The sequence below is a fragment of the Aquarana catesbeiana genome, linkage group LG05 (assembly GCF_042186555.1).
Source record: "Aquarana catesbeiana isolate 2022-GZ linkage group LG05, ASM4218655v1, whole genome shotgun sequence".
Lineage (NCBI taxonomy): Eukaryota > Metazoa > Chordata > Amphibia > Anura > Ranidae > Aquarana > Aquarana catesbeiana.
The window spans coordinates 494,296,027-494,318,437 of NC_133328.1; the positions used below are offsets into that span (position 1 = coordinate 494,296,027).

General features: G+C 44.7%; 1 protein-coding gene across 3 annotated transcripts in view; it reads right to left on the bottom strand.

The window, feature by feature from the left end:
* The window catches only part of LOC141145140 (maternal DNA replication licensing factor mcm3), a 55,300-nt gene that overhangs the window by 5,859 nt on the left and 27,030 nt on the right, over window positions 1-22,411 (bottom strand). For 2 of the 3 annotated variants that reach the window (XM_073631524.1, XM_073631525.1), the window contains exons 8-15: window positions 22,124-22,255; window positions 21,203-21,411; window positions 20,657-20,831; window positions 20,451-20,574; window positions 15,136-15,286; window positions 9,233-9,373; window positions 414-511; window positions 217-305 (exon numbers count right to left, since the gene is read on the bottom strand). In XM_073631524.1, coding sequence (XP_073487625.1) covers window positions 217-305; window positions 414-511; window positions 9,233-9,373; window positions 15,136-15,286; window positions 20,451-20,574; window positions 20,657-20,831; window positions 21,203-21,411; window positions 22,124-22,255 — 1,119 coding nt within the window. The remainder of the gene's footprint in view (window positions 1-216; window positions 306-413; window positions 512-9,232; window positions 9,374-15,135; window positions 15,287-20,450; window positions 20,575-20,656; window positions 20,832-21,202; window positions 21,412-22,123; window positions 22,256-22,411) is intronic. The other variant, XM_073631526.1, reaches the window with a different exon arrangement.

A 22,411-nucleotide genomic window follows, 5' to 3' on the forward strand; every position in this document is an offset into this window, starting at 1 on the left:
AATCGTAAGAAAAATGTTGCATTTGAATCGATCGTACGATAATCGGATCGTTAGTACAGAGCTTTCGAGAGCCGATCAGGACAGTTCATCCGATATTATTCTATCGGACACGCACGGAAATTTTTTCCGTACAATGCCAGATCGTACGATTTTCGTTTAATCAGTACAGAGTTTGATTAATGAACACCATATAGTAAAACTCAAAATTAAACTTACACTCATTTAGACTGCCATCTTGACTAAAAGTATAGGGGTCCATTGATTCCTGAGAATCTGACATTTTCTCTACCCGCCTAGAGCTTTTCCTGTAAAACAAAGTTTATTACAGACAACACAAGTCATCAATCTATACTACTTTCCACATCTGCAACTTAGGGTTATAAAATAAAAAAAAATCTGCTTTGTTTACAAACCTTGTGCCCTCCTGACTTGTCTTTATGCTCTCCTGACTTGAAGCTTCTTGGCTCAAGTCGATATCCTTCACAACTTTTTTCTTCTCCTTTGGCAAGATCTTAAGGAAAATCATGTTTAAACATCAAATGCGCCAAAATTTCTTCCATTGCAAATGGTTTTATGGTAAACATTAAAGGATATAAAAAAAATACATTTAATATTGAGATGTAAAATTGACTATTGCAGTAATAGAACACTCCCCTGGGCTATTCAAATAATGCCTGAACCCCCTGTGCAAATTATCAGTCTGAATGGTTAGTAAGACTCCATATTTGTCATTTTTCAGCTTCTGACTATACACAGAAACTTGGCCCTGCATATACAGTGCCTTGAAGTATTTTTACTTTATTTGGATTTTATGTGATGGACCAACAAAGTGGCACATTAAATTGAGAAGTGGAAGGAAATAAATATAAATATCTGAAGTGTGGCGTGCATTTGTGTTCAGCCCCCTTTGCTCTGATACCCCCAACTAAAATCTTGTGAAACCAATTGCCTTCAGAAGTCACCTAATCAGTAAATAACTCTGGAGGCGCTGCAGAGCTCCACAGCTCAGGTGTGAGACTCTGTCCACAGGATAACTATTAGTCAGGCACTCCACATACCTGGCCTTTATGGAAGAGTGGCAAGAAAGCCATTGTTGAAACAAAGCCATAAGTCCAGTTTTCAGTTTGCGGGAAGCCATGTGGGGGACACAGCAAACATGTGGAAGAAGGTGCTCTGGTCAGATGAGGCCAAAATTGAATTTTGGCCTAAAAGTAAAACGCTGTGTGTGTCGGAAAACTACAATGCGCATCACCCTGCACACACCATGAAAAATGGTGGTGGCAGCATGTGGTGGGGATGCATTTCTTCTGCAGGGGCAGGAAGCTGGTCATAGATGGGAAGATGGATGAGCAATCTTAGAAGAAAACCTGTTAGATTCTGCAAAAGACTTGACTGGGGCAGAGGTTCACCTTCCAGCAGGACAACAACCCTAAACATACAGCCAGAGCTACAATGGAAGGTTTTAGATTAAAATGGGCGATTTCTATAAGTGGAAGCACTTCTGACTCTGCACTTCAGCGAATGCACAAAGCAAATTAACACAAGAAAAAAAACTTTGAAAAACACCAGATATCAGGTGACCTTGTTTTATCCTTTCAGCTCCTTCTTGTAACATGCACTCTCTACCACTCCTTTTGACAGCTGTGTCCTTTATCCTTAACCACTTGCTTACTGGGCACTTAAACCCCCCTCCTGCCCAGACCAATTTTGAGCTTTCAGCGCTGTCGCACTTTGAATGACAATTGCGCGGTCATACAACACTGTACCCAAATGAAATTTTTATCATTTTTCTCCCACAAATAGAGCTTTCTTTTGGTGGTATTTAATCACAGCTGGGATTTTTATTTTTTGCTAAACAAACAAAAAAAGATGGAAATTTTTGAAAAAAAAAAAATCATGTTTAATAGTTTGTTATAAAATTTTGCAAACAGGTAATTTTTCTCCTTCATTGATATGCGCTGATGAGGCGGCACTGGTGGGCACTGATAGGCTGCACTGATGGGCATGGATAGGCACAGTTAAGGCGGCACTGATAGGCACAGTTAAGGCGGCACTGATGGGGACAGATAAGGCGGTACTGATGGGGACAGATAAGGCGGTACTGATGGGGACAGATAAGGCGGTACTGATGGGGACAGATAAGGCGGCACTGATGGGGACAGATAAGGCGGCACTGATGGCCACGGATGGGCGGCACGGATGGGTGGCACGGATAGGCACTGATGGGTGGCACTGATGGGGGCACTGATTGGCACTTATGGGCACTGGTAGGTGACACTGATGGGCCTCTGATAGGTTGCACTGATGTGGGTGCTGATGGGTGGCACTGATGTGGGTGCTGATGGGTGGCACTGATGGGTGGCACTGTGGGCACTGATGGGTGGCGCTGATTGATGGGACTGTAGGCACTGCTGGGTGACTCTGGTGGGCACTTGTAGGCAGCACTGCTGCCTATTGCTTTGTGTTGTAATAGCGCCGTGATCGGGACTGATGTCCCGATCACGGCCGCCGGTGATCGGGTTTTTTTTCCTCCTCACGCTGTCAGCGCGAGGAGGAAAAATAGCCGATTACCGGCTCTGTTTACATCACATGATCAGCTGTCATTGGCTGACAGCTGATCATGTGGTAAGGGGTCGGGACCAACCCCTTACTCTGATCTGTGATCAGGCGAGTCTCAGACTCGCTGATCACCGAGCGCGCCGCGCGCGCCCTGCAGGGGGCGCGCAGGCCGCTCGTGCACGGGACGTCGTCAATAGACGTCGTCCCGGCAATTTAGATCCGCGCTGTTGCCGTCATTTGGCAATGGCCCGGATCTGAAGCTGTTAAACTACAGTGGCTTGCGAAAGTATTCGGCCCCCTTGAACTTTTCAACCTTTTGCCACATTTCAGGCTTCAAACATAAAGATATAAAATTTTAATTTTTTGTGAAGAATCACCAACAAGTGGGACACAATTGTGAAGTGGAACGAAATCTATTGGATATTTTAAACTTTTTTAGCAATTAAAAAACTGAAAAGTGGTGCGTGCAAAATTATTCGGCCCCTTTACTTTCAGTGCAGAAAACTCACTCCAGAAGTTCAGCGAGGATCTCTGAATGATCCAATGTTGTCCTAAATGACTGATGGTGATAAATAGAATCCACCTGTGTGTAATCAAGTCTCTGTATAAATGCACCTGCTCTGTGATAGTCTCAGGGTTCTGTTGAAAGCGCAGAGAGCATCATGAAGACCAAGGAACACACCAGGCAGGTCCGTAATACTGTTGTGGAGAAGTTTAAAGCCAGATTTGGATACAAAAAGATTTCCCAAGCTTTAAACATTGCAAGGAGCACTGTGCAAACGATCATTTTGAAATGGGAGTATCAGACCACTGCAAATCTACCAAGACCTGGCTGTCCCTCTAAACTTTCAGCTCAGACAAGGAGAAGACTGATCAGAGATGCAGCCAAGAGGCCCATGATCACTCTGGATGAACTGCAGAGAACTACAGCTGAGGTGGGAGAGTCTGTCCACAGGACAACAATCAGTCGTACACTGCACAAATCTGGCCTTTATGGAAGAGTGGCAAGAAGAAAGCCATTTCTCAAAGATATCCATAAAAAGTCTTGTCTAAAGTTTGCCACAAGCTACCTGGGAGACACACCAAACATGTGGAAGAAGGTGCTCTGGTCCGATGAAACCAAAATCGAACTTTTTGGCCACAATGCAAAACGATATGTTTGGCGTAAAAGCAACACAGCTCAACACACCATCCCCACTGTCAAACATGGTGGTGGCAGCATCATGGTTTGGGCCTGCTTTTCTTCAGCAGGGACAGGGAAGATGGTTAAAATTGAGGGGAAGATGGATGCAGCCAAATACAGGACCATTCTGGATGAAAACCTGTTGGAGTCTGCAAAAGACCTGAAACTGGGACGGAGATTTATCTCCCAAGACAATGATCCCAAACATACAGCAAAATCTACAAAGGAATGGTTCACAAATAAACGTATCCAGGTGTTAGAATGGCCAAGTCAAAGTCCAGACCTGAATCCAATCGAGAATCTGTGGAAAGAGCTGAAAACTGCTGTTCACAAACGCTCTCCATCCAACCTCACTGAGCTCGAGCTGTTTTGCAAGGAAGAATGGGCAAGAATTTCAGTCTCTCGATGTGCAAAACTGATAGAGACATACCCCAAGCAACTTGCAGCTGTAATCGCAGCAAAAGGTGGCTCTACAAAGTATTAACGCAAGGGGGCCGAATAATTTTGCACGCCCCACTTTTTTTATTAGTTAAAAAAGTTTCAAAAATCCAAAAGATTTCGTTCCACTTCACAATTGTGTCCAACTTGTTGGTGATTCTTTACAAAAAATAAAAATTTTATATCTTTATGTTTGAAGCCTGAAATGTGGCAAAAGGTTGAAAAGTTCAAGGGGGGCGAATACTTTCGCAAGCCACTGTATCTCTCCTTCACTCCTCTTCTCCCCCCCACATCATATACATCACCCTCACTTCTGTCCTCTCCTTATTACTGCACCCACCAACTACTGCCAATTCTAAATCCACACACACTAGAAATCTCCAAGACCCTGGGACATGTCCCTTCATATAAATCCCACTCCCATATTACCTCCCTCACTCTCCTGCTTCTCCTAACCTCTGGAAATATATCCCCAAACCCTGGGCCTCCATCATTTAACTGCACCCCATGCACCCTCTGGTAGCAGCCACAATCAACACAATTTAGTTCCCATTTCTATTCTTCCTAAGACCAGACTCCCTGTCTCTTGTGCCCTTTGGAACTCCCGCTCTGTCTGCAACAAACTCACCGCTCTCCATGACCTCTTTATTGCCAACTCATTTAACCTACTCGCCATTACCGAAACCTGGCTCCACGAATCCGACACTGCATCTTCTGCTGCCCTATCCCATGGTGGTCTTCTCTGGACTCACTCCCCCAGATCCAGTGGACATAAGGGAGGAGGTGTCGGAATCCTTCTAGCCCCACATAGAACTTTTCAGGGTCTACACCCACCTCCCTCTGTCACTCTCCTCTTTGAAAGCACACTGCATTCGTCTTTTCACCCCAGTTTCTCTAAGGATAGCTGTGATCTACAGGCCCCTTGGACCAGTATCAACCTTTCTTGATGACTTCTGTGCCTGGCTACCCTACTTTTTCTTCTGAAATCCCCACAATCATTCTCGGGGACTTCAACATCCCTATTAATACTAACACTCCTGCCACTTCCAAACTTCTCAGCCTAACATCCTCCTTTGACCTGAAGCAGTGGATACATGCTCCTACTCACTCCGAAGGCAATACCCTTGACCTAGTTTCCTCTCACCTTTGCACTCCATGCAACCTCTCTAAATATCCATTCCCTCTCTCTGATCACCACCTTAGTTTCACTCTCACTCTCCTCCACCTCCTTTCCCTCCAACCGCCTAAAAGTTACCCGCAGAAACCTACGTCATCTCAACCCTTCTCTTCTCTGCTATCGACAACCTCTACGACAAAATCTCATCCCTATCCTGCACCAACCTAGCCACTTCTGTCTACAATGCCTCACTGGACTCAATGGCCCCCCTCACTACACACAGAATCAGGCCCAGACCCCTTCAACCTTGGCAGATACTAGAAGTCTGAAAAAACGTAGTCGTGCTCATGAGCGCCTGTGGCGTAAGACTAAGTCTCAGATTTCAACCAGTATAAATCTGCCCTCCAAAAATACAATTCCAGTCTCCTCACTGCCAAGCAGACCTATCACTCTCATTAGCAACTTATCGTCCCGTCCCCGTCAACTCTTCTCTGCCTTCAAGCCTCTACTTTGTCCTCCACCTGCCAACTCACTCACTGCCCAGGAGATCGCCAATCACTTCAAACAGAAGATCAATTCACAATGAGATCACTACTGTTCGATACCTACCACACTTCACGCCCACAGGCACAATCATTACTTCCCTCTTTCAACCATACCACTATAAACAAGGTTGCTAAACTACTTGCTAATGTCCACCTTATGACCTGCCCTCTGGATTCTGTTCCCTCACAAATGCTACGTTCACCCCTCTGGCTCTATGCTACATTCTCCAACCCACATCTTCAATCTCTCCCTCTTCTGGCATCTTCCCCAACTATCTAAAACATGCACTTGTCAGACCCATACTTAAAAAGCCCTCACTGGTAAGGTGCTAATGTCCACCTTAACACCTGCCCTCTGGATCCTGTCCCCTCACAAATGCTACGTTCACCCTCTGACTATGCTACCCTCTCTTCTGGCATCTTCCCCAACTCTAAAACATGCACTTGTCCGACCCATACTTTAAAAGCCCTCACTGGACCCATCTAATCTTAACCTACGCCCCATCTCCTTGTTCCCACTCTTATCCAAACTCCTCGAACGTCTGGTCTACAACCGACTGAGTGTCCACCTCGCTGATAATAGCCTTCTTGATCCCCTTCAGTCTGGATTTCTCCTCAAAACCCCACAGAAACTACTCTCCTAAAACTAACAAACGATCTAATAACGGCCAAAACCAATCGACACTATTCTGTACTCCTACCCCTGGACCTCTGCTGCCTTTGATACAGTTGACCACCCCCTCAAAAAACTCCACGCCTTTGGTCTCCGTGACTGTACTCTTCGCTGGTTCTCTTCCTACTTATCCAACCGTGCCTTTAGCGTTTCCTAGAACTCTTCCTCTTCCTTTCTCAGTTGGAGTCAAGGTTCTGTTCTTGGACCTCTCCTATTTTCAATCTACACCCCCTCCCTATGTCAGCTGATAGCCCCTCATGGCTTCCAATACCACCTCTATGCTGGCGACACCCAAATCTATTTCTCTACCCCTCAGCTCACTCCCTCTGTCTCCTCACGTATCACTAATTTACTATCAGATATATCAGTCTGGATGTCACACCACTTCCTCAAACTCAATCGAGCCAAAACCAAACTTATACATTTTTCCTCTCCCATATGCCCCTTCCCTTGATCTGTCAAAATCGATGGCACAACTATAAGCCCATTCCCACATGCCAAGGTTCTAGGTATAGTCCTGGACTCCAAACTTTCCTTTAAGCACCACGTCCAATCACTGTCCAAATCCTGCCACCTCAACATCTCCAAAATACGCCCCTTTCTAACCAATGACACAACAAAGCTCTTAATTCACTCGCTGGTCATCTCTCGCCTCGACTACTGCAACTCCCTTCTCATTGGCTTACCTCTACATAGTCTATTATCTCTTTAATCCATAAAGAATGCTGCTGTCAGTCATGCACCTTACCAATCGCTTTGTCTCTGCTACCCCTCTGTCAATCCCTCCACTGGCTTTCGGTCGGCCAAAGAATTACATTCAAAATACTAACTACGTATAAAGCCATCCACAATTTAGCCCCCAGCTACATCACTAGCCTAGTTTCTAAATACCAACCTACTCATTCTCTTCCTCTCAAGACCTTCTGCTCTCTAGCTCCCTTGTCACCTCCTCCCATGCTAGCCTCCAGGAATTTTCCAAAGCCTCTCCAATCCTATGGAATGCCCTAACCCAATCTTTCCACTTATCCCGTACTCTATTAGCTTTCAGACGATCCCTCAAAAACCCTTCTCTTCAGAGAAGCCTATCCTACCCACACCTAACTACAACTGTTTGTTTTTTTCAATTTCTCCATCAGCTCACCCCCCACAGAATTTTAGGTTGGCCCAAAGGTTGCCTGTCTGTAAAGACTGCAAGTACCTTTTTTTCCCTCATCTGGAGTCTGCTAAGTCCATGGGTGATCCTCTCTCCCAGGATTGCTGTGTGAAAGTGATTGCCACCCACGTGTCCACATTGCTCCATTATTGCTGAAGACTGGACCCTGAGCGCAAAAAATAAAAACTGCAGAAGTGATCAAATACCACCAAAAGAAAGCTCTTGTTGTGGGGAAAAAAAAGGACACCAATTTTGTTTGGGTACAACATCGCAGGACCGTGCAATTGTCAGTTAAAGCGACACAGTGCTGTATTGTAAAAAATGGCCCGGTCATTAAGCAGGAAAATCTTCCAGGGCTGAAGTGGTTAATGAACTCCAAAAGGATTTTATGCCGTGCTGTTACCTTTGTCTCCACTATATGCTGATGACATCTGACAAGACGCACTCCTCATACCCGTGGGTTATTAAGCCTTTCTGACTTGTTTGGTGTACACCATTTCAGGTCATGTAGTTCCGGTAAGCCTCCTCTACTCCTGGTGATGGCCCCGGCACTGATGTAAAATCTCTGCACACTTGTGGTCTTCTTATTTTCTACCTACTCGCTAGATCTGGTGAAACCATCCATCTGTGAATTTGGGAGTTTTTTTTCCATCACTGGCCATTTATTACCCCCATAGACCTTTGGTGACGTTTTCTCCACTAACATTTTTTTTCACATATTTTTTACATACTTAATATGGACTGTTATGCGCTATGTTTTTTTTATTTTCGAGGTGTTTGGTTCATAGAACCAGCACGGGTATCTTATTACTAGTCACTGGTATATCTGATAAAGTATATTTATCGTTTTATTTAATCCTCCTTGTGGTCAACACTGTTTAATTATTTGGTATTATCCACATTTTTGGTCATACATGTTTTGTTAGTATTCATCTTATATATGCACTTATGTATTGTGATACACACATTTGTGGATGTGTAATATAGCGCTACACTTTTATTTTTTTAGATGTTATTTTTCTCCTAAGTCTATAGGTGTGTTGGCTGCTATTTTACCCTTCTTCGTCTTAAACGCAGCGCTGTACTTAATTTTTACTTTCACCCCCCCAGTCATTACCTTTTGTTTCCACTTGACCCTCCCTTCTAGATTGTAAGCTCTAAAGAGCAAGGCCCTCTGATCCCTCCTGCATTGGTTTGTATTGTGTGTACTGTCTACCCTCATGTTGTAAAGCGCTGCGTAAACTGTTGGCGCTATATAAATCCTGTATAATAAGTCAAAGCATTCATATGTTAGAATTGCTCAGTCAAAGTCCAGACCTAAATCCAATACAGAATCTGTTGCAAGACTTGAAAATTGCTGTTCAGACGCTCTCCATCCAATCTGACAGAGCTTGAGCAAATTTGCAAAGAATACTTTAAGGCACTGTATGTTAGAGCTACACCCATCCACCAAGCCTGGAAGAGTTAACTTTTTTCCCCAGAGTAGACCTGAACAAGCAACCAAATATGCTAACCGACACCCAACATTTAGGTAGGAAGTTGGCCACTCCTACAGTATACATACCTTCTTAAAATAAGCAAACTGGACAAGCTCAAGAGCCAGTTCAGCATCCTGAAGGTCAATTGTTTTGCTCATTCTAACTTTAGCATGAGCAGTGGCCAGTCTGATCATGGTTTCAAGTGCTCTAGCAGTAACAGGCATAGTCTGTTGAAGAGAACAAAGGAATAAGTTTTCTGTAAAATCCCTGGAAGCCAGTAAACTTGGAAATTAGCCCCACAGGCAAGAATATGCGTGAAAAAGGACTACACTGAAAAAAAAAAATCCCCCCCAAAAGAAAAACACAACACATGTTGAGCAATATGAATAGCGCTTGCAGTACATGTGCTGGTCCCAAATTACAAAAAGCAGCTTCTATAACTTAGCTATAGTTACCATATTGAGAATGCAAATTCAGATCAGCATATGTGCCTAGATTCACTGGCAGATTTATACATACATGTCCAATAGCATTCTTGGAGTGCAAAGTCCTGAAAAAGTTTACACTTTCATAGCTCTTTTTCCAAGAGTCTTTCAGGACAGCACACTTGAGACCTCGGCTCCTCCCTTCTTAGGAAACACCGCCTCCACCAGATCTTTAAGTCACCACTTCCCTCAAGCCTGTCAGTTTTTGTATGAGAACCTCTGGCCAGTCTAGGGAGACATAAGAACACATAACAACCTTCATATTCCTGATGTTCTCACGTCCTAGTGGCAAGATAATATTTTTTTGGTGGGTACCGGTGCTGTCCTGAAACACTCTTGGAAAAAACGTTACCGGTAAGTAACTTCGATTTTCCCTATTTCGTCTTTCAGGACAGCACACTTGAGAGGATAAGCGAGCACTTACCCTAGGGTGGGACTACTGCCTGTAGAACATTACGCCCCAAGGCTTGGTCCTGGGCAGACAATAAGTCCAGTCTGTAGTGCTTAACGAAAGTCTTAAAACTTGACCACGTTGCTGCTCTGCAGATTTGATCGGGTGTAGCACCAGCCCACTCTGCCTGTGACGTTGCCATGGCCCTAGTGGAAAGAGCCCTAATACCTTTCCGGGACTTCCACCCCCCTTGCTATATAGGCCTGACTGATAGCCATCTGGCTATAGTCTGTCTAGAGGCTTTGGACCCCTTCCTAACCCCTGAAAAAGAAACAAAAAAAGTAATCGGATTTCTTAAACTGTTCTGTCATCTCCAGGTAGTTTAACGCACATCTTCTGACATCCAACCTGTGGAAGACCTGCTCCTGTTCCTTCACAGGATTTGAACAAAAAGTGGGTAAACAGATTTCCGGGCTTCTATGAAATTTAGAAACTACCTTTGGAAAAAAGGCCAGATCGGTTTTAAAAATAATCCGATCTGGAAAGACTTGAAAGAAAGGTGCCCTCCTAGAGAGGGCTTGTAGCTCACTAACCCTCCTTGCGGTAGTGATAGCTACTAAGAAAAGTCTTGAGTGAAAAAGTCTTGAGCCTATTGAGTCTTGAGTGTTAAAAACACCGTACAAGACTCAATAGGCTCAAAAGGATCCTCTGTAAGAGCCTGCAATACTAAAGAGAGATCCCATATCGGAAAGGGATGAGAGCTGACTGGTCTCTGCCTACTTAAAACTCTAAAAAACTGGATATCCAAGGATTCACTGCTAGTTGTTCAAGGAATACACTTAAAGCAGAAACCTGACCTTTAAGGGTACTAAGGGCCAAACCCTTGTCTGCCCCACTCTGTAGGAACTCTAGCGCTGCTACTGGACTGCGAACACTAAAGGAGCTCTCCTCGCACCAAGAATTGAATTTCTTTCAGACCTTCAAATAGATCTTACGCGTCTCTTCCTTCCTAGAATTTAGAAGAGTTGTTACCAACCTTTCGGAAAACCCTTTGCTTTTCAGCATCTCCTCTTCAGTAGCCAGGCTGCCAGATTCCACCTCTCCACCTGAGGGCAGCAGATTGGGTCTTGATAGAGTAGGTCTTGCCTGACCGACAATATCCAAGGCGGTTCCACCGCCCGTTTCTTTAGGACAGAGAACCATGGCCTCCTGGGCCAGTGTGGCGCTATCAAGATCAGGGTCGTGTCCGCTGCCTGAAATTTCCTCAGAACAGGAGGGGGGGTGGGACATAGCATTTGTAAAAATACCAGCTCTGAGAAAGAGCATCCACCCCTATCGCCCTGTCCCACCGGTTAAGGGAGAAGAGGGAAGCTTTTGTGTTCTTTCTTGAAGCGAAAAGGTCCACACATGGGACCCCCTACTTCTGGAAAATCATCTTGTAGATGACTTGACTGAGGACCCAGTCGCTCTCCCGCAACTTCCTCCGGCTTTGGAAGTCTGCCCTCTGGTTTAACTCCCCCTTTAGGTGTACTGCCGATAGTGAGAGCACCATGACCTCGGCCCAATTGAAGATTGTTTCTGTCAGAGCCCAAAGGGAGTCGTTTCTGGTGACCCCCTGGCGATTGATTTAAGCAACTGCTGAGGAATTGTCTGAGAGGATCTGCACGTGATGTCCCCGGAGCTCCTGTTGGAAAGCTCTGAGGGCCAGAAAAATGGCCCTCAGTTCTTTCCAGTTCGAGGACTGCCCCGCGTTTGACTCCCCAGGACCCCTGCACCAGACTCACCCCCAGGTGTGGTCCCCAACCTGTTCCGCTTGCATCTGTTGTAACGATCTTGGACACTGGCACTACCCATTCCAGACCCTGCGATAGGTTTGCTGCCTTCCTCCACCACCAAAGATCTCTTTACCCGCATTTGAATGAGAACCGCCGAGTCCAAGGCCCTCTGAGTGCGGTCCCAAACTTGCAGAATGAACAACTGTAAAGGTCGGAAGTGCAATCCCGCCCACCTCACTGCTGGGAGGGCAGCTGTCAGCAAACCCAAAGCTGACATGGCTTTTCTTATGGAGATTTGTTGATTGCCCTGTAGAACTGCCAAGGCTTTGCCTACTTTGCAAATTTTTTCTTCAGGAAGAAAAAAAACTCTGCTGGGTTGAGTCCAGGATGTAACCTAGGAATGTAATCCTCTGGAATGGAACGAGGCTGGATTTCTCATAATTTAAGAGCCATCCCAGATGCACCAACACACTCCTTGCCATCTGCAAATCCTGGACCAGCTGCTCCGGCGAAGGAGCAAAAAGGAGGTCGTCCAGGTATGAGATCACTGATATTCCCCGAAGTCGCAGAAAGGCCAGAGCCTCCACCATAACTTTGGTTAATATCTGGGGCGAAGAGGATAGCCCAAACGGCAGGGCTTGAAATTGAAGATGTACCATTTCCTCCCCGGACCTTACTGCAGTTCTGAGGAATCTCTGACTGTCCTCTGCGATCAGAATGTGCAGATAGGAGTCTTCGACCTATGGACGCCATGTAGCAATTTGGAGGAAGCAGTATTTTCACAGAAAAAAATGGAATCCATCCGAAACTTTTTGTAGGAGATTGATTCAGGGGTTTCAAGTTCAGGATGAGCCCAAATTTCCCTGAAGGCTTCCAAACCACAAAAATGTGGGAATAGAAACCCCTGCCCATCTCCCCGGATGGGACCCGTGATATTACATCCTGCTGTTCTAGATCCTCCAGTGAGGCTAGTAATGCCGCCGCCTTCTCCGCACACTTTGGCAAGTCTAACTAGCAGCCTGTGTGGGGGAGGGGCTTGAGAATCCTAATCTGTACCCCCTCCTTAAAATCCCTAGTATAAACAGATTGGAGGTAACCGATTCCCACTGTGGGAGGAAGGCCCCCACTGGGGTTAACCTGTCATTGGGGTTTTCAGGGCTGTTCAGGAGGGCGAAAAATCGCTCCCCCTGCCCTTGTTGGTCCAACCTTTTTTCTGAGACTCTGCTCTCGGAAAATTAAACTTCCTTTGCGGGCGAGTCTTTTTTAGGCTGTTCCCCCAGCTTTTTCTTTAAGGGAAAGGCCTTTTTATCGGCCATTCAATCAAGGACAGCCTCCAGATCCGGACTGAACAGTAAATCCCCGTGAAAGGGACTCCACAAAGCTTGATTTTTGATGCATGGTCCCCTTGGAAGGTTTTTACCCAAAGAGCTCTCCTGGCTGAATTGGCCAAAGCAGAGGATCTAGCAGACATGTGGAACGACTCAGCTGAAGCGTCCGCAATGTATGCGATCCCCTTTAAAAGCATTGGGAAGGAGGAGAAAATCGTCTCTTTAGCGGTCCCAGCCTCAATATGAGCTTTTATATGTGTTAGCTAGTGCTCCATGTTACGTGCCACCACTGACAGCCATGGCAGGCTTAAGGTTGCCTAGAGAGGAATCCCAGGATTTTTTAAGTAGAGAATCCATCCACTTGTCAATGGGGTCTGCTAGCACCCTCATATCTTCAAACGCCAAGTCTGTTTTTCTGGATATCTGAGAGAAGGCTGCATCCAGTCTAGGCGACTTGTTCCATACAGCAGCTTCATCCTCTGAAAAAGGGAATCTGTGCTTTAATGCTCTAGAAAATAAAGGTTTCCTTTCTGGGTCTCGCCATTCCTTTTTAATGGTGTCTACTAGGACCTCATGTACCGGAAAGACCTTTTTCTTCTGCTCTCCAAGACCCACGTACATCCGATCATGTAGAGACAGGATTTTTTCTCCTCTTGGATAACTAGGGTGGTGTAGATTGCTCCCAAGAGCTCTTCCACCAAGGAGAGCTTGTATCGGGAGGTTCTGGAGGACTCGCCATCCACCTTCTCTCCGTCTGAATCTCTTGAGGAATGTGAGGATGCACTATCCGGTTCATCCTCCATTGCCTCTCTGGTGCCCCACAGTAACCCCTCACTGTCGGAGGGACCTGAAGGACCAGGTGCGACATCTTGCTGCGCTGGCAGAGGACTGGCTGGGGGCTGTATAGGCTGAAAATTTTCAAACAGTGCTTAAAAAAATTGAAAAAGTGTTGGAAAGCTCTTTAACAGAAGCTGCCAGGTCAGATTTGTTCCATAGCGTGTTCCTTGACTAAGCCCTCAATGCACTTTTTGCACAAAACCTTCCCCCAGGACTCCCCTAAAGTACTCCTACATGATGGGCACTTTCTCTTGGACACATGTGAGGGCTTGGTTTTTTCAGTAGATTTGTCCTGAAATGACAAAACAAGCCCCGCACAACATCAGCAACGCTCTTAGGATGAAAAATAAAAACCATGTGAACACCAGGAGTGCACCCCCCAGGACCAACCACCATCAGGGTCCCAGACATGCCTCTCCCCCCCTCCGACCACTAAGAGGGGGGGTTCACCCGTGGAGCTAAGTGGGAAGATGGTAGGGGACCACCACCCCAGGGTTCCACTTATCTTAGTGTGTCTGGTGCTGGCGTCACACCCGCTCCTCTAGCTGTCACTACAGTTTTAATAGGGCCCACACCAGCCGTCGAACCACTCGTTTTCCGTCCCGCAGGCCGAGACCGGAAGCCGCAGGTCAACCAGAAGTGCCCTCCCCGCCGGAAATGACGTTGCCCTTCATCGGACCCAGCCTTGAGCTCCATGCTGATCGCTCTAAAGAGAGTGGGACTCTGACACTTCTGCATCAACTTCCCCAGGCAGCGGAGAACGAGCACCCAGGCCTCCACATTCCCCAAGCGAGGACAGGGAGCGCAATGCCACTGCAAGTAACGGACTCCCCAGCCCTGCTGCTGTGTATGAGAGACCTCTGTCTCTCCCTTCCGGGATAATACCGGCCTCAGCCATCCCAGCTGAAAAAGCCCAGGTTCCTAGCGATGTCTCCTTGCTGGAGGAAACACCAAAACTGATGGGCTGGAGAGAAGAGGTGACTTAAAGATCTGGTGGAGGTGGTGTTTCCTAAGAAGGGAGGAGTGAGGTCTCAAGTGTGCTGTCCTGAAAGGCGATATAGGGAAAATATAAATAAAAAAAAAAAAAAAAAAAAAAAACACTGACCGCTTAAGGCAATAGTGGAAAACTAAAAATGAGTCGTGTTGAAGTATACTCTAGCGAAATCAACATACCCTTGCACGGTCATTCATTTCATCATGACTTCTGATTTTTGCATATTCCTGAGAGATGTAATCTGTAGCCTCTTGTGTCAGAACAGGCTTCAGCAACTTCGCAACATGGATATATTTCCGTATGAACTCCATACTAACAATCTTTGCTTTGCTGAAAGATCAGAACAAAAAGTCATAAAATTAGATGATCAGTGTTACAAGAAATTTTAAAACGAGTAATAGAATCTTCCAGACCTTAAAGCGGTGTTCCGGCCGAATTTATATTTTTTTAAATAAAAATACCCCTATAACACACAAGCTTAATGTATTCTAGTAAAGTTAGTCTGTAAACTAAGGTCAGTTTTGTTAGTTTATAACATTAGTTTGTTATTTTATAAAACTTCCAGCAGGCCGCAGCCATCTCAAGTTTGGGCATCTGAAGCCAGGCTATTTCTTCCTGGATCTCATCCTCGCAGATCTCGCACATGCTCAGTGCAGCACAATCAGTGTAATAGGTTTCAGGTCAGGTTTCCATAGCAATGGCAGTGTTAGAGGAAGTTGCCACCCCTTAGCTATGCAGACTTCTCCTCCCCTCCTCCCTCCAGGAAATAAATTACAATTGCATTATTTATTGTATTGCCTGCCTGCAAATGGCATAGACCAAGTAAAGATGAATTTCTGTGGCATCACATCACCCCCATTAAATGCAGCCACTTACCTTCCAAACGAATCACCCATATCCGCCACCGATCTCGATCCTCTGGAAGCCAGTGTAACTATGGCAACAAAAGCCTGGTTCCCCTTATTTAAAATGACGCTGGCCGCCGCCTCGCATCGTGTCATTTCCGGTTTGGAAATAACACAATGCTACGGCCCAGCGATGCCCATTGCCTCCTGGGATTGATGACTAACATCTCCCTGGAGGCATTGCAGAGGGGAGAAAATGCTCGGCCGAGGACAGGAAGTGCCAAAGAGTATACAGTATATAACATTGAGTTTAAGGGAAAAAAAAAATAAACCATGCCAATTCTTTTTCAGAACACACAGCGGTTTTGGAGGGAAATTACTTTAAAATATGGGTGGAACGCCACTTTAACTATACATAACTATTGAAGTCACACAAAGTGTGGGGGGTGATTTTACATGGTAGCGCCTGCCAGTAGTTTGCATAATCAGTCTTTGGTACTCAGCTCCAGGCTTGTGCTTGGACAAAAGCCAAAATGGGGTTGCAAAATTTTTTTAGCTGTAAAGTATAACTAAAGGTAAAACTTGTTTTAGACAGCAGAGATGGATTAAAACACCTGTCAGGTTTTTTATAGTTACCTCTCTCCCCATAGACCCCCATCCCATTTGTCCTATTTACTGTTATCAAAAGTGAAAAGCAAAAAAAAAAAAAAAAATCCCAAATTGTGGGTTGTCCCTAGAACAGGAATAAAGGGGAAATCTTAAAATGGGGACAGTAGTCCTGGTGACATGGGCGCACCCCCCCCCCCCCAAAGGATTCTCTTAATTTGCAGGGATTGCGCCTCACTTCCTGTTTTGGCTATATAACAGAAGTGAAGGCAAGTCTCCTCAATAGGACAAAGATGGCAAAAAAACCTGACCTTCCCATAAGCTAATATAAGTTTTGCTTACAATTCTACTTTCATACTGCGAGTAATCAAGTGTGCAGAAAGCCAATTCAGAACTTTTGATGTGCAAATTTCCAAAGTTAGTAACTAAAAGTATTAAAGCCAGAGGATCAGGCTCACAGTCAGGGAACCATCCTTTATTAGAAAGAAGCTGTCGGTACAGGTTGCATACCAAATTGCAGTCATGGCAGCTTCTCTGAAGTTTAACATGCAGTGCTGCAGAGTTTACAAGACATTCTGATTTTATACGTGTAAGCATATACAGTATCTCACAAAAGCGAGTACCTCGCTTTTGTGAGAAAAAATATTTACCTTATAAAGTAAATTTTATTATCTCCTCATGTGACAACACTGAAGAAATTACACTTTGTTACAAAGTAGTGAGTGTACAGCTTGTATAACAGTGTAAATTTGCTGTCCCCTCAAAATAACTCACCACAGTCAATGTCTAAACCGCTGGCAACAAAAGCGAGTACACCCCTAAATGAAAATGTCCAAATTGGGCCCAATTAGCCATTTTCCCTACCCGGTATAACATGAATTGTTAGTGTTACAAGGTCTGTGTGAATGGGGAGCAGGTGTGTTAAATTTGGTGTTATCGCTCTCTCATACTGATCACTGGAAGTTCAGCATGGCACCTCATGGCAAAGAACTGAGGATCTAAAAAAAAAAAAAAAAAAAAAAAAAGAATTGTTGCTCTACATAAAGATGGCCTAGGCTATAAGAAGATTGCCAAGACCCTGAAACTGAGTTGCAACACGGTGGCCAAGACCATACAGCAGTTTAACAGGAGAGGTTCCACTCAGAACAGGCCTCGTCATGGTTGATCAAAGAAGTTGAGTGCACATGCTCAGTGTCATATCCAGAGGTTGTCTTTGGGAAATAGATGTATGAGTGCTACCAGCATTGCTGCAGAGGTTTAAGGGGCAGGGGTGGGGGGGGGTCAGCCTGTCAGTGCTCAGATCATATCAAATTGGTCTATTAAATTTAATTAAAATGGTATGGGCCCCGCAACTCTTGTATGTGTTCCACAATTCATCTATGTGGATCCCGAAAAAGTGGTTCAAACGCATAGACTCCCTAATCAGATCTGATATGGAAAAAGAAAAAAGCAAGGATCAGCCTGACCACCCTACAATATGGAAAGGATAAGGGGGGGACTAGCTGTACCACACCCTAAAATGTATTATATAGTCTCACAAATTCAATAACTAGTGGGGTGGGGAAGGGATGCAGGTGATGACCCCGTAATTAACCTGGTAACCATGAATAACTCCTCACTGAAGGCAGCCTCCCACATGGAAATGGATCTGCCAAGTACCCCGCTCTCAGCCCCCCATCAATGGTCTCCTTAAAAAAGCATGGAAGGGATTTCAGAAGGCGATTGGGATTAGGGGTCCGTTGCCTTTCACTCCACTGTGGAACAACCATAGATACCCAGAACTACAGTGGTTCTCCCCATGGAGAGAAAGTGGGATCTGGTTCTTCCCGCAGCTGTACGAAAGGACAGTACTGAAAACCTATGAACAGATATGCAGGCAGATTCACTTGGCCCCAAGGGGTTTCTACAAATACCTCCAACTTAGACATGCCCTGAGGGCGCAGCAGCAGACCCAGTCCTTAACAGCGTCGTCGTCGTCTCTGCTGATGGAGGTCCTCCAGGCTGAGACCCGGAAGGGACTTATATCTAGGATATACGCGGAACTGTTGTCGTCCTTCCAGAATCATACCTCTCACAAGTGTAGGAGTATGTGGGTAGAGGATATCGAAGACATAGATGGTGATCAGTAGGACATGGCCCTGGAGTCAACACCTGCGGTATCTGTTTCAGCGTCTCAAACTGTCACAATTATTTATCCTACATAGAGCCTATAGAACACCAACACAACTCCACAGTTGGGGAAGTAGAGACTCCCCCCCGTGCCCAAAATGTAAAGTACATAAGGGGACTTTATGCATTTGCTCTGGAGGTGCCCGAAACTCCACCGGTATTGGGTGGAGATGTCACAGTGCATATCCAGACTAGCTCAGGTTCCTGTTCCCCTCAACCCCATGGTGTACTTGCTTGAGGCAATAGATGAAGAAATGTACCCAAGGGGCATGTATTATAATGATCAATAGACTGATGTACCTGGCCAGGAAACTTATAGCACGGTATTGGATGGCACCTGCGGGCCCCACAGGAAAGCAGTGGATTGCATATATTAATTCTTTACTTCTCAGAGAACGGTTGGCCTATAACCGGAGAAAGGCTGTGGGAAAATGTAATCTTATTTGGCAACCACATCTGGACGACCCTAGCCTAGCTCCACCACAATTGGTAATGGATAGACTTCTTCAGTAAAAAAAGAAAATCAACAGATTTGGGGGGGGGGGGGGGCAAGAGAGACAGGAAACACAAGTTGTTACGTTTAAAGGTTATGCACTAGACTTTGCGTTATCCGTGAATTGAAGAAAAGTATAACACTGATTTATCATACTTGGTTGAAAGTGCTGGTTAAACCCCTTTCATATTTCTCTTTTTTGGGAGATGGAAAGGGTAAAAAAAAAATGATATGCACTATCCTCTGTTACTGCTCAGACGCTATGTATACCCACAGAGACATATACTACATGTATTGTTTTTCTTTGTCTTTATACTGAAACAACTGTATCATATGAGCAATGTATCAAATAAGTTGATTAAAAAAAGATGATGCACAAGAAAGCCTACAGTTTGCTGAAGACAAGCAGACTAAGGACATGGATTACTGGAACTGTGGTTTGAAGAGACCAAGATAAACTTATTTGGTTCAGATGGTGTCAAGCATGTGTGGCGGCAACCAGGTGAGGAGTACAAAGACAAGTGTCTTGCCTACAGTAAAGCATGGTGGGAGTGTCATGGTCTGGGGCTGCATGAGTGCTGCTGACACTGGGGAGCTACAGTTTATTGAGGGAACCATGAATGCCAACATGTACCATGGACCCCAAACACACCTCCAAGATGACCAATGGCTTGCTAAAGAAGCTGATGGTAAAAAGTGATGGACTGGCCAAGCATGTCTCCAGACCTAAACCCTATTTAACATCTGTGGGGCATCCTCAAACAGAAGGTGGAAGAACACAAGGTCTCTAACATCCACCAGCTCCGTGATGTCATCATGGAGGAGTGGAAGAGGATTTCAGTGGCAACCTGTGAAGCTCTGGTGAACTCCGTGCCCAAAAGGGTTAAGGCAGTACTGGAAAATGGTGGCCACACAAAATAATGAAACTTTGGGCCCAATTTGGACATTTTCACTTAAGGGTGTACTCCCTTTTGTTGCCAGCAGTTTAGACATTAATGGCCATTTTATTTTGAGGGGACAGAAAATTTACACTGTTATACAAAGCTGTACACTCACTACTTTACATTGTAGCAAAGTGTCATTTCTCCAGTGTCACACAAAAAGATAACATTTACAAAAATGAGGGGTGTACTCACTTTTGTGAGATACTGTATGTCTACCAACTTACTAGAACAATTACGAGTCAGAAAATTGAAAGGATTGCAATGCACCTAACCCACACTGAAACATTTAAAATTACTTCAAGCCTTGACAGATTTTATAATTGCTAATACATTATGACCATTGAAAAATACATATTTAGATTTCCTAATTATTAAGCAATAGCCCAGCTCAGTGTACCAAAAGGACACATATAGGGAAACTGATCAAATATACAAACTTTTTGCGTGGTCCATGAAGGAGATGGTCATGTTTATCATAGATCTGCAACTCCTGATCAGTCACATCACTGGCATTTGGGTCATCTGTAGCAAAAATCTCAACACTGCACCCGAGAGGCATTGCTGTTAAAACATAAAGTCTTCACAATAAATAAATATATAGCAATGCATTATTAGTTATGTTAGCCAATAATTTAAAGCATACCATAACCATCCTGCTCCCCAGGAGTTCTATATCTGTGCATTCGCAAAACATGGTCTGCAATTTCAAGGTCATGGTCTGCATCCATTTGATCCAGAACAATAAAAAGCAAATCAAATCTTGATAGCAGTGAATCTTGTAAGCCAATGTTTTCCATAGGAGTCCTGTACTGATCATACTGGAGAATAGATATGATAGAAACGGGTTGGAAGATCAAAATATATTTGGATAGCAGTAGTCTCCCATTTTTGTTTTGTAAAAGTAGGAAAAAAAACGACTGCGCCACATAGGCAAACACAATAAAACAATGTTAAAAGCTGAAATCCGGGAACAAAAAAACCCTCTCCCTCACTGCTTGTTTTGCCTAGAGACGATGCATAAGAGGAATTGCTTATACTGGAGTTCAACTTTAACACTGCAAAGTTTGAAAGCCACTTGCAGAAATTCTGTGCATACGAGACTTCTGAACAGATGAAAACATGTTCCCAAGAATATGGGAATGGAAAATTTCCCAATAAACCATTTGGAAGACTGTCCCATGGAACTTACCCTTCCATAGACAGGATTTGCAGCAGCCAAGACACTGCACCGAGCATTTAGCCTTGCTTGAATTCCTGCTTTTGCTATGGTTACGCGTCCTTGTTCCATCACTTCATGGATGGCAGTTCTGTCCATGTCAGACATTTTATCAAACTCATCAATACAAACGACACCCCTGTCAGCCAGAACCATGGCACCAGCCTCTAAGCGTCTCTCCCCTAGAAAAGCAGAAAATATTCTCTAGCCAGAAATGGAATTATGCTTAATCCTAAAAGGAGATTCATTCAATAAAGTATTTTTAAAAACTTGACTTAATGCAAGAGTCACAGAAAATCTTGTTAGTGTTTGTAAGTACACTTTTTGCAAATTTTTACCATTTCTTTCTATGTATAACTGCAGTGTCCACATATGACTCAATTCAAAAAGCACCAAAACGCCCAGTATACTGCAAGTTAAACCTGGTCAGACACCATCCCCTCCTGCAGCACTACAATTGTGCATGAAGGCTTATGATGGGTGAGGTTAGTACACCTATGCTGTCATAAAGCACAGTAGCGGGAGAACAGAAAGCACATTTCGACAGAGGAAGAAAAGGGTATTTTAAGGCATTCAACAGAAATAGTTTAAAAATATATAGTACATACTGAATTCTAAAGCACAAATGTATGATGCTTTAACCTACCTCAGTATTTGCTTTCCACTAGCGGATATACTTTGCCTAAAAGGGTACATAATCCCACGTGTTGATGCAGAGAGTTGGAGTTTGGGGTAAGGAGAGTCCTTCCTCCCCATCTCTTCCACCACCTCTTGAGAGATAGGCAACATACGTCCCATTTTTGTTACCATAGCCTATTTGCTTTCTCCAGCCTCTGCTCAACAAACTGATCAGTTTATGATATGAATACCGAAAAACACTATATAGTCACTTGCCTGTTTCCTGATCTGTTGTCACTGCTGCTGTCAACCCCACCCCAGAAGATCCCCTACCAGTGGTGGGAATTGCTCTTGGAGCTGTATGCAGGACATATCGTAAAAGCTGAGATTTGGCAACTGAAGGATCTCCTAGAAAGGCAAAAAGAGTTAGGTACCTGGTAACTTTTTCTAAGAAGTCTTCCAGGGCAGCATCCGAGAGATAGGCTCCTCCTTCCTGCAACAGGAAACACATTAGTCCACCATTATAAATTTGTTAGTCTCACCTGTGTGCCTCAGTAGTATTAA